This window comes from Procambarus clarkii, chromosome 32 (genome assembly GCF_040958095.1).
Source record: "Procambarus clarkii isolate CNS0578487 chromosome 32, FALCON_Pclarkii_2.0, whole genome shotgun sequence".
NCBI classification, from domain to species: Eukaryota; Metazoa; Arthropoda; class Malacostraca; order Decapoda; family Cambaridae; genus Procambarus; species Procambarus clarkii.
In genome coordinates, this window is record NC_091181.1 from 38,582,049 (window position 1) to 38,599,318 (window position 17,270).

The 17,270-nt window shown below is 37.5% G+C and overlaps 1 protein-coding gene across 2 annotated transcripts; it reads left to right on the forward strand.

The window, feature by feature from the left end:
• The first annotated feature begins 1,616 nt into the window (after positions 1-1,616).
• Positions 1,617-16,916, forward strand: TM9SF3 (transmembrane 9 superfamily protein member 3). Of its 2 annotated transcripts, none has more exons than XM_045744557.2 (11): positions 1,617-1,802; positions 3,349-3,544; positions 4,770-4,892; positions 5,922-6,160; positions 6,742-6,873; positions 7,181-7,347; positions 8,376-8,470; positions 8,672-8,802; positions 9,169-9,377; positions 9,796-10,026; positions 12,253-16,916. In XM_045744557.2, exons 1-11 carry the CDS (start codon positions 1,728-1,730, stop codon positions 12,395-12,397), a joined length of 1,743 nt encoding a protein of 580 aa, XP_045600513.1. In that variant the 5' UTR covers positions 1,617-1,727; the 3' UTR covers positions 12,398-16,916. The 2 variants fall into 2 exon arrangements, with proteins under 2 accessions (XP_045600513.1, XP_069191363.1); XM_069335262.1 differs by lacking the exon at positions 1,617-1,802 and adding an exon at positions 1,956-1,975 and having other exon boundaries at positions 12,253-16,729.
• Positions 16,917-17,270: the final 354 nt, after the last annotated feature.

Here is a 17,270-nt window from a genome sequence, read left to right on the forward strand (position 1 = left end):
ACATCTTTCCTCAATCTTTGACGGCTTTGATTACATTTATTAAACAGTTTACAAGCATGAAAACTCCCCAATCAACTGTTCTTATTGTTACAAACAGCCTCCTGGTGCTCCGGAGCTCATTAACTGTTTAATAATTGGAAACAAAACCCGCCAAAGATTGAGAAAAGATGTATAGGTTCGTAAGTGTTTGCGTAACTGCTTCGTGAATCTGGCCCCATACCCCCTTACAGTTGAAATCTATTTATTTATATACAAGAAGGTACACTGGGTTGTGAGAGTAAATGACCTTTGTTTAGAGGTACATTGTAGCAAATTTTGAGTTCAACATAATAACTACAATATAAATTGACGGAAATAATTACAATGGTGAAGTTGCATGTCTTAAGTATAAGAAGCCTTGCAAAGAGATCTACACAGCATTACCCATGTAGATCTCTGATCTGTTTAATAATAATGTAGATCTCTGAGCTACATGAGTAATGGTTCAACTGTATAAATATTTGATGCGCTCCCATGAGGTGTCTCCATGCTTGTATCCAAGCATGGAGACCTCACTTTCAGAAGGACATAGCTGCTCTGGAGAAGGTGCAATACTGGGCAACAAAAGTCATTCCAGAGCTAAGGCATCTCTCGCATCAGGAATGGTTGAGGGCCACAGGGCCTAACAACACTGCAAACCAGGCAAGCCAGGGCGGATCTCATTGAAACTTTTAAAATACTAAACAAGTTAGAGGATGTTGGTCCGGATATTTTCTTTAGAAGGTCAGATGTAACACAAACAAGGAGCAACAGTTTCAAGCTCAACAAGCCACAATGTAAGACTGAGAACAGGAGATGCTTTTTCACCCACAGGGTTATTAACCCATGGAACTACTTACCAGCCGAAGCCGTAATTGCCAAAACTGTGCTGAATTTCAAAATATACCTGGAAAAGATAATCAAGGCAAATGGAGGGGAGGGGGACCTTCAACAAGCCGCCGGCTTCCTGTCTTCGTCAAGACCATTATAGGGTTAGTGGCCCCTCAGGTAAATCAGATAAAAGCCATGGAACCGCCTACCCGTTGAATCCGTAATTGTCTAAACTCTGTTCGGTTTTAAAATCAAGCTGGGAAAATAATCAGGGCAAATGCGAGGACTTTTGACAAGCCACCGGCTTCCTGTCCTCGTCGTAGCCACTAGAATGTTGGTGGCCGTCAGGTAAATTCAGGTAAATTCAGGAAATATTAAACTTATTCAATTATTTCACTAGCTGCATTAAATTTTGTTTCGCGAGATTCTCGCAAGACAAAACATAAATTTAAGTTGACAAATTTCACCTCAATTTTCCTAAAGAAAAATAGGTAAATGTTAGTTTTATCAATGAGGGAAAAGCAGTAACAATGAAGAAGAGTGCCGCAGGCCGCCCCTCTTCTGAGGTGGACCTCATACATGCCCTTGTCTATTTCTCCATATCCGTTGTTTATTAAAAAACTCCGATGATATTAATTTAATAGAATCAGTGTACTTTTATACGCTTATCATTATTTTTGCTATACCTATTTAGTAAATGTCTTTATATGATGATAATATGGATAGGAGTATTAAATATCGGCATTGAGGTTATTTAAAGCAAGGGTTGTGTGCATGTGTCAGCTGCTGCCATCTGTCGAGCTGACGTGGCGTGAGGCGAGATGACTGAGTGTAAACATTCCTGAACTAACGCCGATATTTCAGCCATACAGGACAAAATGATATCGTGGAGGACTTTAATATTCACCTGCAACTTACTGTTCGTGGTGGTAGGGGACGAGCACACACACACGGTAAGGCAGTAGTGGAGGAGCAGACATAATAGTGAGGTGACCGCTGGTGAGGCGAGGCTAAGGACCTGCCACCTCCATACCGGTGATCTCTCTTATATACTCCCAAACTACAGGTCATACCTCAAGTTATCCTGGCTTGGGAACATCACTAGTTAATCCTAGATAGTTGACATGTAAGAGAATTTGCTGTTATTAATATTTGAGGCCCCATTTTTGGAGAGAGGCAGATTACTATAGTGTAGAGAGATAACCCGGTTTACCAACTTCCTCCAGCCTTAAGGAACGTATCTAGTACGCACTTGTAGCCTCTGCAGGTTTACATTGCCTCCGAATGGCAAAAATAAATTGGTAAATAAATAGACATATCCACTTCAAAAATCAAAATGAGGAATATTAGAAAGAGGACTGTAGATTGTTACAGGAAGACCTTAACAATCTCCAAGAGTGGGCAAACGGATGGTTGCTGGAGCCCCAGTAAGTGTAAGGCAATTTTTATTGTTATTTATACATATATAAAAAGGGTTCTCGTATTCTTGTACAACCACCAGAACGCATAGCATTTCGGGCAGATCCTTAATACTAATATTCCCCGGAATATGACCCGCCAAATCGTTTAACAACCAGGTAACTATTTTACTGTTGGGTAAAGAGAGGCTACAGTTAAGGATTGGCGCCCAGTAAATCCTCCCCGACCAGGATACGAACCCAGGCCAAAGCACTCGCGAAACACCACTGGGGGACTGCTAATGAATGAATGACTGTAATGAAGACAGAGGAGAAAGACCAGCAGGTGTCTACATAAATTGAAGGCAACTACAGGGATCGGAGAGATTTGGGAGTGGATATAATTCCAACATAAACACCTGAGGTACACATAGGCAGGGTGACATTGGCTGCATATGTGATGCTGGTGAAGATTAGAATGTCATTTAGAAACCTAAGTCTGGATTTTTTCAAAGTAATCTACACTGCATTTGTTAGATCAATATTGGGTCCTGCCCATTCCTCCTCCTTGTGGTATCTGGTCGCTTTTGGCCGGCACATGTCTAAATTGGGGAAGCCGACTTGATTCCCAAATTGCCGAGCTACCATTTAGTGGCAGGCAAGTGTTACTAACCAATAGTTGGATCTGGACAACAAGTGTCCATAGTTTATCAGTTACTAATATTTTCCATGCAGTTGTTTGTTTTGGGATGATCTACCGTTCTGGTGGTTTTTACTTTTAGAAAAAACACCAGAACGCAGGTCTTGTATCCCCAGGGTCCCCTGCCTTTATTAGGGAGATCAGATTTTAATACCTGTACTGATCCCTCTTAGGGGGTGCTTTATGCTCGGAGCTATCCAAGCATGCAGTTTTGGGAAGCTACCAAAGCAGCCCACCAAAAAGATATTTCATTACATATAAAGCTGGAATTTTTTTATTGGCCTACATTTAGGAGAGTAATAAAGTACAGTACTGTAATTGAAATCTGTTTTTTATTTTGTAATAAATGACTCCAAGTTCTTGTAATGCTGTTCTGTAAGACATTCGTTGTTTGTTTTTCAGTATAAGGACTTGGAAGAGGTAGTACTATGGATGAACACAGTAGGTCCCTACCACAACCGACAAGAAACCTACTCCTATTTCTCTCTGCCATTCTGTGTTGGTCCCAAAGAGAAGATATCCCATTATCATGAAACCCTAGGTGAAGCTCTGCAAGGGGTTGAGCTTGAATTTTCTGGACTTGACATAGACTTCAAAAGTGAGTGTACTGTATAAACCTAAAGTGTACTGTGTACAGTATTAACCTATATTTTTTACGGTGCATATTTTTGCCTATAGCAGTTTTTATGTTGCATATTATTGTGATGTGTTTACTTTCAGTAATTTTATGTAATTTGAAGACTGTACTGCACTTTATTAAGAGAGAACAGTAAAGATCTTGTCATTAGACAGTTAAACTTGTGCATGGTATTGTAAAGTTTGCCCTAAACCCAATCACTTACTATATCTTCTTCAAGAAAATTGTTTGAGAGACCTGTTTTAAGAGGCAAAGTATGAGAGATAATATTACTGAATTGTATAAAGTGATGGCAAATATTTTAAGGATTTAAATAGTCGTGATGATGATAAAACAAAGCAAAGCTTGTAACAAAAGTGTAAAATAGAGCAAATTTCAATCTAGCAAGAATATCGCTCTATTGCATTGAGTGGTTAACGTCTTGAAAGTGAAATTAAGCTGTGTATCTGAAGACATGAATGGTGTCATTTAGTCTGGAAGAGCAAGCTCGGACAGTAGTGTTAATTGGAAAGCACGAGGATAAAAATAATGAAAATTCAGAGGAAATTTTGATTCAGAGTACTGTATATTAAAGGTGGAAATGCAGTCATTAACAGCTGTTGTATGAATTTTGCCATTATGAAAGGACTCATCCAGATGATTAATATTTTACTCAAGATAATCTTTCCTTGGGCAATAACTGAGGTCAATTAAACCTTTACTAATATGTAAAACGATGAAAATTACAAAAAGCATAATGGTTAGAATAATTGTCAGACAAATGTATTTTAATAAATTAAAGAAAATATGTTGCTTATTTTATGAGGGAGCCGGTCGGCCGAGCGGACAGCACGCGGGACTTGTGATCCTGTGGTCCTGGGTTCGATCCCAGGCGCCGGCGAGAAACAATGGGCAGAGTTTCTTTCACCCTATGCCTCTGTTACCTAGCAGTAAAATAGGTACCTGGGAGTTAGTCAGCTGTCACGGGCTGCTTCCTGGGGGTGGAGGCCTGGTAGAGGACCGGGCCGCCGGGACACTAAAAGCCCCGAAATCATCTCAAGATAACCTCAAGATGAGGAGTAGCAGTCATAGCTTTCAGAGTTGTGTCAGTACAGTTGTATTTAGAATTATTATTAGGTATTCAGATATCAAGTTCTATTTTAAAAGTTGATTTAGGTTATAAAACATTTCATATTCTACATTTCAGCCGATGTTTCAAAGACTCCGTACTGTGAAGTAGAGTTGAATGAGGTTCGGTTAAAAACATTTGTATATGCAGTGAAGAACCACTACTGGTACCAGATGTACATTGATGATCTTCCTATTTGGGGTATGTGCTTTAATTTTGTGTAGCTTTGTTGACCTTTGTATAATATTGTTATATAGCATGGTTTTTTCCATGTTGCAGTGTTCCTTTGGTGACAACTAACATATCGTACAGTAATATAAATTACCCTATAAATTATTTCATCTCTCACTCTCTCTGTCTCTTTCTTTCTTTCTTTCTTCATCAAGGCCCATTATCGCCTATTCCTCATTAATAATGTTGCATTTATTCACATTGTGTGTATACAGTAATTGTTTAATTCTGAGGGGTTGACATGTTTTAGCATCATCAGAATACTAAAAAAAAAAGCTTTTCTTGTTCGTTTGTCTTCTTCCGTATATTATATATAAAATGATCTTGAGCTTTTATTGTTGGCAATAAATAGGTAAAACAAAAATAAAGTTTTGATGCACCAAAATTGTTGATGGTGAGGGTCAGGTACAGCTTGCCCCGCAGGATATGTTCCATCAAGGTTGTACTATAATTAAACTAGAGCTTAACCACTGTACTGTGCAGAGCGCCCTAATGTACTTGGAGACCTTTTTTTTTTTCTATATTTTAATGTTTTTTAATGTTTTCATCACTCTTTGTGTTTCGAAATGAAAATGGTTGAGTTTAGAAACATTTTGACATTAACTATATCTGAACATTTATAAAAACAACAAAAATCTGTCTTTAACAATTGCACTATGAAGTTTTTGCCAAAACCAGGTGCGCAGTGCGGTGGTTAATGGGAATAAGGTTCACCAGATAGCTGGTCTGAGCATTTCATTTAAATTTGGGGTTTCTGTTGTTTCATACTTGACGTCTGTAGTTGCATATAGTCCTGGGGACTATATGCAACTATAGTTCAGTTGCATATAGTCCTGGGGACCATTCAGACTTGTTCGCATGACCTCTGTAGTATATAGTATGTTTTGGTTCTCTTGCATGTTTTTTGTATTCAACTTCACCTAATTTACTTTTAAACTTTTGCTACTAAGCTCTTTGGCCTAATTTGACATTATATTACCAGTGCTGTCTTAATTTCAGGTATCGTTGGGGAAATTGACGAGGCCAATGACATATTCTACATTTGGACTCACAAGAAATTTGACCTTGGTTACAATGGAAATCAAATTGTGGATGTTAACCTTACCTCTGAAGCAAGGCAGAAACTTGAGCTGGGAGCAAAAATCAAATTTACATATGAGGCCAACTGGAAAAAGTCCAGTATCAAATTTGAGGATAGGTTTGACAAATATTTAGACCCAAACTTCTTTCAGCACCGGGTAAGTCCTCGTGAAACCTACTTTGTAATACAAGCTACTTTAAAACTTGTATAACTTTCCTATAAGACTTGGGCAAGTCTCCTGCTAAACTTGGGCAAGTCTCCTGCTAAACTTGGTCCTGGTTTTGTTGCTGTTGACTTCCCTTTCACAGTAAAGTACATATTTAATGCTCTTAACCATTTTAACAAACGTGATCTGACTTGAGCCTACCTCGTTTTAGTGTCCCGTTTTCTTTTTCTTACCCTCTTATAATGTACTTATCTCATCCAAATCTGTTCTTTCCTCGTCCAATTCTTTCTTCATCCCATTTGAACCTTTCATCCTATTCTTACCTTTCACCTTACTGTTACCTCCTTCTCCTACCTGCTCCTCGCCTCACTCTTTTTGAGGTTTGAAGATTGAAAGATTGACAAACAAATGAAAGATTGAGGTCCGACAGGTCAGGGAGAAGTATTATGTTTTCATCTTTTTTCCTGGCTGAGGCCTCCCCATTAAAGTGAGACATGGGGTAATGATAGTGTATGTATGTCTCGTGACACAATTTATGAGGTATATTAATGATCCTTTGGTTTATGTTTCAGATCCATTGGTTTAGTATCTTCAACTCATTCATGATGGTGATTTTCCTTGTGGGTTTAGTGTCCATGATTTTAATGAGAACCCTGCGCAAGGATTATGCACGTTATTCTAAAGATGAAGAAATGGATGACATGGTCAGTACCACTGTTTTTGCAAGCTTAAAATAGATATTTAAATTACATATAATTGGACATTATTAGCAAGGAATCTTTTTATATATAAAATGGAACGCTGAATTACCTCTTGGCTTAGTTGGGTATTTTGAATTATTTCAGTAAATATTAGTTTTATGTATTGTATTAAAGTACTGTACACAGAATGATGTTATGCTGATAAGTCTGAATAAATATTCAGTTGTTGAGAAATGTCACTGACTGCCTTTAATAAGATTATGGCAATTTTTTGTTTATATTGCATAGGTATAGTAGATGTACTTTACAGGAACGTGATCTGGGAGATGAATACGGATGGAAGCAAGTTCATGGCGATGTGTTTCGACCTCCATCCCAACCAATGCTGTTTTCTGCACTGATTGGGTCTGGCTACCAGATGCTCACTGTCACCTTCCTCGTCATTCTCTTAGCAATTGTTGGAGAATTGTACACAGAGTAAGTGTACTGGTTGATTGCAGTAACTTGAAGAATTGCAACTATTACACAACATTCAATATTGATGATGACTACATTCCCTTAATAACATTCATAATGATAACCACATTTGTACCATGAAATGGAAGGAGGATTTTTGTTCATGGGTCAAGGTAAACTCCATTACATCTACATAGATTCTTATATCGTCATTTGCATCATATATGTAAAACTCGGACAATAAAGCTTCATATGAAGATTGAAGAATAAATCTTCATATTTAGTTATGGGTCTGACAGCTGAGTGGACAGTACTTCAGATTTGTAGTCCTGAGATTCCGGGTTCGATCCCCGGTGGAGGCGGAGGCAAATGGGCAGTTTCTTTCACCCTGATAACCCTGTTACCTAGCAGTAAATAGGTAACTGGGAGTTACAGCTGCTACGGGCTGCTTCCTGGGGGTGTGTAACAAAAAGGAAGCCTGGTTGAGGACCGGGCCGTGGGCGACGCTAAGTCCTGAAATCATCTCGAGATTAACCTCAAGATATGGTGATAGCCACTTTACCTTGTACAATTGACGATGATCACAGCCTAAAGATTAAAGGCCATAATTGTTCACCTCTAGGCTAGGACATAATTAATTTCATTATGCAGTTGATAACTCTCAACATTACATTTTTTGTGTGTTTGTATGTGAAATGGTGAGTGTAATCGGTTGCTCAGTATGGAATAGTGCCGACATTAGAGGGATCAGTTAGGTTATCAACCTACTGACTCAGTTGGTCTGTAGGCTTCAGGCAGCATCGGCCACTGGGATATTGCCCGTTGGCCTAATCCGCTCCTGCATGAGTCAGACTTTCAAATATTCTGGTGCCCAACTGAACATGAGTAGTATTTATTTGATTAGGGTTGGCTTAAAATTACTTGTCAAATATAGCAGTTACAGTACAAACAGTGAATTGAGCTATTAAGTCAAGTTTCTTGAAGGAATAAGATAAAAATAAGGGAGTAGGTTTACATAACTAACTTAAAAATTACTTGATATTCATCAGGCGTGGATCAATGGTGAGCATCGCGATCTTCATTTATGCTGCCACTTCACCTGTCAATGGTTACTTTGGAGGTTCTTTGTATGCAAGAATGGGAGGCAAGTATTGTATTTTTGTTCTCTGATAGTCTTGTCATTTATTTCAAGCCAAAAACAAATAAGGCACAGCACAATATGTGCCAGGTAAAGTCTAAGACTTAAATTTGAAAATTTTCCCACCTTACTGTCTTTGTTATGCAGATATTGTCACTTATATTTATTCTTTGCTTGGCTGCCAGCATCAAAATTACATATTTCCAGGAAAGGTTTGGATTCGACAAATGATGTTATCTGCATTACTTCTACCTACGCTGGTTTGCGGCACAGCATTCTTCATCAATTTCATAGCAATTTATTACCATGCTTCCAGAGCTATTGCCTTCACTATCATGGTAAGAGTTTTAATAAGTATTTCTCCTCTTTATGCTTGTCATATTAATGTAACTAGAGGCTATTCATTAGAAATAGCAGCTCTTGCAAACTAGTGCCCTAGTGGCTTTCGGTCTCCCATCCATGTTTGTCGGTAGGTGGCGGTGTTTAGCTGCTGCTGAACTGATTTGATGATGTTTGGTACATTATTTTGAAATGTGCTATGCATGTCATTATTTTATTGATGACCAGTCTGAACATAAGAACATAAGAACATAAGAACAAAGGTAACTGCAGAGGGCCTATTGACCCATACGAGGCAGCTCCTAATTATTTTTCTGTAATACATTTTTTAGTAGTAATGTAAATGTTTTTTCTTTTGTCCTCAGCTAGCTGTGATCTGTATCTGCACGTTTGTGATTTTGCCCCTTACATTGGTTGGAACAGTATTAGGACGAAACCTGGCGGGACAGCCCAACTACCCATGTCGCATCAATGCTGTTCCACGACCTATTCCTGAAAAGAAGTGGTTCATGGAGCCTCTTGTCATCATCCCTCTTGGTGGGATTCTTCCTTTTGGCTCCATTTTTATTGAAATGTAGGTATAATAATGCATTATTTGTTGAAGTTGTTTTGGGTGGGTCCTCTTTGTCCCCTTCAGTATTACCCTGAGCTATCACAAGAGCAGCCAAGCATTAGGAAATCGCACCGGGCCTCTGAGACCCACTTGATCTTACTGGAAGCCAGAACCAGATTAACGTGCTCCAGGTATACATGACTTAGACCTTGTGATGGCATAGTGGGTAGGGAACAGGCTAGAAGAATGTCAAGATAGGAGTGTTTATATGCTTTTGTGTAGTGGTCACCCCTAGGAAGTACATTTCTGAAGAGGAAATGAATATATTAGAGATGGTGTGGTAGTTGATGCAAACGACCAAAATCAATTTATAATTTATATTGCCATTTTTTCCTGTTCAATTGTTTTATTTTTAATATATTACTTATACTTTCCTCAGGTATTTCATCTTTACCTCTTTTTGGGCATACAAGATCTACTACGTGTATGGCTTCATGTTGCTGGTGTTCCTGATCCTGTTAGTGGTTGTGATGTGTGTGACCATTGTGTGTGCATATTTCTTACTAAATGCTGAGGACTACAGATGGCAGTGGACTAGTTTCCTAGCTGCAGCTTCCACCTCTGTTTATGTCTATGTTTATGCCACATACTACTTTTTCTTCAAAACTAAGTAAGTATCTGTTATATTTGTTGTAAACAATAAATTCAGGTTTCTCCTCGCATTACAAGTAGTTTTGCAGGAAGAGCAATTATTGAAATGGCATAATGTTTTAGGTAAAAGTATGATATTATTGTTAGTGGGGAAAAGGCTTGGTGGTGGAAGAATATAAAGGCATAAGTCATGTTACGTAATGTAGCATTGGCAAACTTTGGATGTTGGTAGCTGCACCATTCATTTGGGACAAAATATCTTCCATTACTTATGCAGATTGTAGTAAATTAAGTACAGTACTGTAATTGCTTTCCCCTGCCTCCGACAGCCTTCACCCGGCTGTAGCACTACCAAATGTTGATGCCAAGTTGGTCCCAGGTTATTCTGCAGTTGCTTAAGTAGTTGTGCTGGAGCCTGAACTTTGCCTTCATAGTGTATCCTCTGGGCAAGATTTAGTTTTGGCCATTGTTCTGATTTCTCCTGCTTGATACCTGCTTGATGGGGTTCTGGGAGTTCTTCTACTCCCCAAGCCTGCCCAAGGCCAGGTTTGACTTGTGAGAACTTGGTCTTTCAGGCTGTTGCTTGGAGCGGCCTGCAGACCCACATACCCACCACAGCCCGGTTGGTCCAGCACTTTTTTTTTTTAGAAAACAATATAGTTTTCTCTTGATGTCCACGGTTGTTCCGGCAATATTTCTTATAGTCGCTGGGAGGACGTTGAACAACTGCGGACCTCTGATGTTTATACAGTGTTCTCTGATTGTGCCTATGGCACCTCCTCTTCACTGGTTCTATTCTACATTTTCTACATTTTTCTCTTCCAAATCGTTTACTCCAGTATGTTGTTATTTTACTGTGTAGATTTAGGACCTGACCCTCCAGTATTTTCCATGTGTATATTATTTATTCCTGGGGAGCCCCTTTTGCTGCTGCAGCAATCATTAGATGTGGACCCCATTTGGCCCTGCTCCAGCTGCTGCATCACTGGCTTCCTCTTCAGGCTTGTCGGGGTTCAGTTTCTTGCCGCCTTCCTCTTCCCTCACTCAGTCTTCATGGCTGCCTTGGCTCTAGGCTGGGGTTTAGGAACATGCTCACCAAAGCTGTGCAGGGTTGTGGGTGTCCTCTCCTTCATTAGGTTCACAGTATGGTTCAGGAGTTTGTGGTTGTGTAGTGCAAAGGTGTTCAGATTCCTCTGGGCTCCATGTTCCAGCTCCATTCAGACTTCTTTCATGGTTCACTGTCTCAGCTGGGGGTTTGCTTCGATCGCTGTCTCTTTGGAGCTGGTCCTTTGGTTATTGAATGCTTGTTTGCTTCGACTGGGGATGCATCATGTGCTGTGGCTGGCGGCAGCTCTCTGCTGCTACCTTCATGTCACTGGTTTTGCCTCGGTGGATGCCTTGTGGGTTGATCCAATTACCTTAGCCCCCTTCTCCAAGGCTCGTCTGTAGTGTCTTGCCAGCTTGTGATCTAACTTTGTGTTCATGTGGACCTGACGGCTGAGTGGTCAGTGCTCGGGATTCATAATCCTAAGGTTCTGGGTTCAATCCCCGGTGGAGGCAGGAACAAATGGGCAGTTTCTTCCACCCTGATGCTAATGTTCACCTAGCAGTAAATAGGTACCTAGGAGTTAGACAGCTGCTACGAGCTGCTTCCTAGGGATGTGTAACAAAAAGGAGGCCTGGTCGAGGACCGGGCCATGGGGAAGCTAAGCCCCGAAATGGTCTCAAGATATCCTCTTGATGTTAGGAAGTATACCGCTCTCCTGGCAGTGTTCACGAATATGTCCTGGGGTGATATTTGGGCACAGGGGTTTTGGAAGTCACAGGGTGCTAGCACCCCGGCATGTTGTCAATTGCTTTGGCTGGCAATTCAAACAAAATCCTCATAGAATGAATTGGCCTTGCTCCATGTAGTTCGTTCAGATGGGGACACTGTACTATATTGAAGTGTGCATGTTAAAAAAGTTAAAAATCTAATTGGTAAAAATCACATAAGGTGATTGGAGCAATGCAAGGGTCGAAGGTTAGCGATGCAAAGTTTATTCAAAGTTCTGGAATACAGTTGACAATTCCTGTCCTTGTTCTGAACTTTATAATATTGTTCCAGCAGCAAAATCTTTTAACTTTTAGGTTTAGGTTTCAGTTATATTCAGGTCGCATAAATTTTCAAGGTTACTTTGTACTTAAAAATAGACAAAGTTTTTTTTATTATTTGGCCTCTGCAATATTTTATTTTATATTTCAGGATGTATGGGTTTTTCCAGACAAGCTTCTACTTTGGTTATATGGCTCTCTTCAGTGCGACTCTGGGCATCATGTGTGGCACTATTGGCTATGTTGGCACCAGCAAGTTTGTCCGTAAAATTTACTCTACTGTCAAGATTGATTAAATGTCTTGTTATATATTGGTATTGTTTAAGGACAAATCATATTGACAGATTACCAAAATCTCCATATAAACCGGTAAAAAAAAATGTACTTGGGCCAAAAGTAAAAGTAGGTTAAAACAGTATCAACACACGAGTGCCAGTGTGGTGCACTGGACAAGTTAATGAAGGTTTATCTTGGTGTTCTAGACTCGGTACTAAATGAATAAGCTAGACAGCTACATTTAAACGTTTGTCAACCTGTGATAAAACAAAGCTTTTTATGATTTTTGGGGGGCTTTTATTGCTATACCAAGCAATGTTTTTAAAATACAGTATTGTACATATCATTATTGCTACAGTGTTTGACGAGTTTGATTTTTACTATCGTTATGATTTTCAATCGACATTTTTTATTAATATTTTTTATTGCCTTCAGTATCAGTATAGTTTTTCTTCCTTTACTAGGCTCCTTTTGGCTTTATATATTCTTATAGATTTAGTAATAACAGAAGTAGCACATCTTCAATTAGTATGAAACTAATTGTGTGCTACAATGCCTAATCTGTGAATAATAGTCTGTTGGGAGTAAAGATCTTAGTAAAGCAAAAGTGAAGGAAGTGTTTGGGCAGTGTGTCATTGTTCATTTTCCACGGTGAAAGAGAGAACATTGAAGGTCAGTGATGATATGTGACTAAAATTGTAAATATATTTGGAGTTAGATTGTCATTTCTTTATATTTTGTAATTGTTCTGCCTCGGATTACACTGTGCTCTACATCACAGCCATAAATTATTGTACTTACTTAATCCTAGGATGTGGAAAGCAGTGTTCATGTGATCCATAACTGCAGTATTTTATGCAAAGGGTTTGATAATTATCATAACGTTTGTTTAAACTTGGTTATGTGCTGGTATCCAGTAATTTGTATTTTTTTTTTTTTTTGTAGACTGAGTTTTTCACACACAAGATGTCTGTGCAGATTTAAGCCAAAGGAATATTATTATGCTGTACATTCATTATCTATCATCATCATTTTCTACTATAAAACAGTTACTTGAGTGATTAATTGTATTTCAAATGACTAAAATATCAGGATGTATCACATTCAAGAAAGCCAAAATGAGGTACAGGTATCTTTAGGTACAAAATGAGGTACCTTTAAATTAGCTATACATTAACCAGAACTGTCTCAGAAGTGAGAGGTAAAAACTTGTTTATATTAAACATAGAAAAAGTCATTACAGTATCAAAAAATAAATATATATATATATTAGACAAAGTTGGCATTGGTAAATTTTAGCAAATAGGTAATGCCTAAAGCATTCCATTTTATTAAAGAATCTCATGAAATGCATGTTGGGATATTTGGGAACCCATATTATAGTATAGCGGTCAGTTCTGATGGTTTCCTCGAACCTATTGAAGCCATTGCCTGGTAGTCTTGAGGGAATTTACAATATGATGGTTTGAATTTTGATAAAGCACCAGAATGTTTTATGCTGTAGTCAATAGTGTCCAAATTCTGGATGCGTTAAATGTGTGGACAGGTTGTGTAAAGTGTGCATACTTTTCTACTATACACTTAAAAAAGAAGGTTCCATGTTTAGTGGTTTTTTTTCTTTTTGGTTTCTTCCCGGTTTGGTGCCTTCTTTTAATAATTGCATACTTACTTACTTCCTTTTGGTTTATAGCCTGGTGGTTTGAGCTGAACATGGTCTAAATTGTAATTTGGACCAATAAAACAGAGTAAACATTTTTGTTTGAACTAAATAACTTAAGTTTTCCACACTTAGACACGGTACAGTATATTTATAAATCAAATTCACTTTTGATCATTACATATTGAAATACAAATCCTTTGGCTTAGGTATAGTAATTACTTTACTCTTTAATTCTGCAGAGTACATGGCATGAATGCTCATTAATTCAAGATAGGTTTGATTATAAAAGCACGAGAGACTCTTGTACTCGTTCAGGCACCAAAATATGTAAGAATTGTTCTTGTCTTAATTTGTGTGTAGTATGTAATGAACACTTTACAGGCTAAGTATGATATGCCAGCTGTAGCCTTTATTAACACATGCAAGAATAATTGTCATTATAAACTTTCAAAAGTTAAATAATTTGGTTCTCATAAATATAATCCAAGTACTAATTAGAAGTGTTGCTTTGTTTAGACTAAATTGTTTGCCATTTTACAGTTTTAATATAATTGGATCAAAGTAAAACTTAAATTCTAATTTATAAGTACATTTTGTAATAATAACCGAAATATGATCCATGTTTTTATTAGTTTGTATGCATAAAATAGCTCTAGTAGAACTTGCTTGTGCAGGTGCAATAATTTAATTCATAGCGAGAATTTGTTTATATGAACTTGCAAATATTTTCATTAAAAAATCATTAAAAATATCAAACATTACTGTGAAAATAACTTACTATTAGGTTACGAAAGTGACCATTATTGCTGTAATTTGTATGACGTTAGCACTGCTTAATTTCTGGATTGAGAAATTAGTTGGCCTAGACTTCACTAACCCCGTACAGTTTATATGAGTTTGTTACCGATTGGCAGAAGCTTAATTGAAGCCGTGTTTTTCATTTGGTCGAAAGTCATCCTATTTGGGCTGATTTAGGACAATTTTTTTCAAGATCTTGACAAATGTTGTCCATGACTAAAATACGAGTGCATACAGGAGCTGTGACAAATTTGGGGATCCTGTTGTATCAACTAAAGATATTTTTGTTTGCTCTCCGAGTGCCACTATTATATATATCCAGTTATATGGGTTTCCATGTAGTGTTCACTGCTTGCTGCAGGACTATTCATTGACTTGACATTTTGTGGATTTTATACCTGCATGTATTTGCTTTGGTATGTTTAGTTTTATACTAAATATCAGTTTACAGAAGGAAATCCACATATAAAAATGAATTTTTATACTTGGTTTTGGCTCTTTAACTATATTTGTAAATGACTATATTAATTATTTGCAAGTACAGTAGTACTATATATATATTCTTCTGGTTATAATTTAAGCTATAAATGATGCCATTCATGCTTAACAGGATGTACAGAGAAAATGACTTGATTTTCACAGTGATTCTAATCTTGAGCTGGTAATAGAAATGAGTAAATATAAATCTAGTTTTGTCATTGAAGAGGGTACACAAAGGGTTTGGAGATAATTTTGTATTTAATGTGGCCCTTGGTTAAAGTGTTTATAATTACATTATTTAAATATAAACACTGTGTGTGTGTGTGTGTGTCTTGTGTGTTTGCTATAAAACTAAGTGGAGGCTGATCGTGGAAGGTTTGGTCTCTATTCTCGATTTTGAAATTTCATGTGATTACAATTCTGGGTGAAAGGCGCTATTTAATACTTCCCTTTTATATATTTCTTGTTAATAATTGACCATCTCATTTTTCTGAGTGAAAGTTTGCAAAAATAGGAATGGGGTATGCACAGGCATTAGTAAAGGGATTATGCCCATTGTGTTTACTTACAATGTGACTATTTTGGCTAACTTTGTTAAGTTTGCAAGTAAAATTTGAATTCACATTTATAATTTAAGAGTGTGTTTTGGATGTAATGCACTCTTCATATATTACACATCTATTTATTTATATTAGTTTAATATATCAGCACAAATACTTTCTGCATTCCCAAGACAAAAACATTATTTTCTCCAGACTTGTAAATACTGTACAAGCAACCATCATTCATATTTAGGATGCTTTTGCTTAGAAATAAATTATAGGATTCTTGACAGCAAGAGCTGGTATGAGAGAGGTTATAGACAAATTATAACGATACACAATGCAGTGCTATATTTAATACTGATGTAGAGTACACTGAAGTTAGGTTTTCAACCTGATTCTTTATACAGTATTTGTGGTAACTAATATAGGCCATACTGATTAAATTAAAATCTTCCTCATAAGATCGGGTAGAGTAGAATCCAATGTGGTGCTGTTTCAGCCATTAACAAGTACAGTATGGGTCAAGAATTAGTGTGACCCCTGACACAAAACCTGAAAAGCTGTAGGATTAAATACAGGATATAATACAGGTTTTGATATAGGATGTATATATGCACAGTTATGTAATTTTGCATATTAAAGAATCCTATATATTTCAGAAAGTAACAAGTCTTATTCACTTTCATATTTTGATGAAAACTGTATTTTGTTTCCATTGAATATCTTGTGTATACAGCTGGCTTGTTGGTAAAATCAAAGTAACATTTAAGAAATCCTCAATAGTAACAAGTCAAGCTGCTTATGTGCAAATTTAGCTAAGCACTTATTCGTAGGAGTCCATCAGTTGTGCTGAATAAATCATTCCAATATTTTGTTATTTTAAATCCCAATATCTATTGCTTTGTGATTGGACATGGGGGTGTTTGTTTACCTTAAAGGGGTTATTCATTATTAAATATTTATTGTTTTTGATCTGGAATAATTTTGCAGTGATCATCATTGCTCATAATACAATTCTCATTTCTCCTACAGTAAATACATCCAATTTGATTGTTTTATTGACTTTTCTTCCTTACCTATGGTTTTAATGAAGTATATCTAGTTAGCTTATCTGTAACTTTTCTAAATAGCTTTTCCACACAATATATTTCACAATGTTATCTTTATAAATATGCAATGAGGGGGCTTTAATGATCCAAAGGGCAGTTACAAAGCTTCGTTCCTCATGACAGATCTTGTAGTGGTGGTGGGGGGTTTGAGTTTGTCATGCCAAGCATGTTATTTTGGGTGGGAGGGTTTTGCAATCTAAACTGGCTGCTGGGGTAAAGCAGGACCAAAGCTGGCTGTGACTTTGCCACCCATGTGATTGATATGTATGGAGACCCATACATTCCCATTTTTTCTTCACCT

What these genes read in the sequence shown, in the direction of transcription:
- TM9SF3 (XM_045744557.2), top strand. Translation starts at nt 1,728, where the DNA reads ATGATATCGTGGAGGACTTTAATATTCACCTGCAACTTACTGTTCGTG. An exon ending in ACTTGACATAGACTTCAAAA is followed by an intron (nt 3,545 to 4,769) that starts GTGAGTGTACTG and finishes TCTACATTTCAG; the next exon opens with CCGATGTTTCAAAGACTCCG. An exon ending in TACTTTTTCTTCAAAACTAA is followed by an intron (nt 10,027 to 12,252) that starts GTAAGTATCTGT and finishes TTTATATTTCAG; the next exon opens with GATGTATGGGTTTTTCCAGA.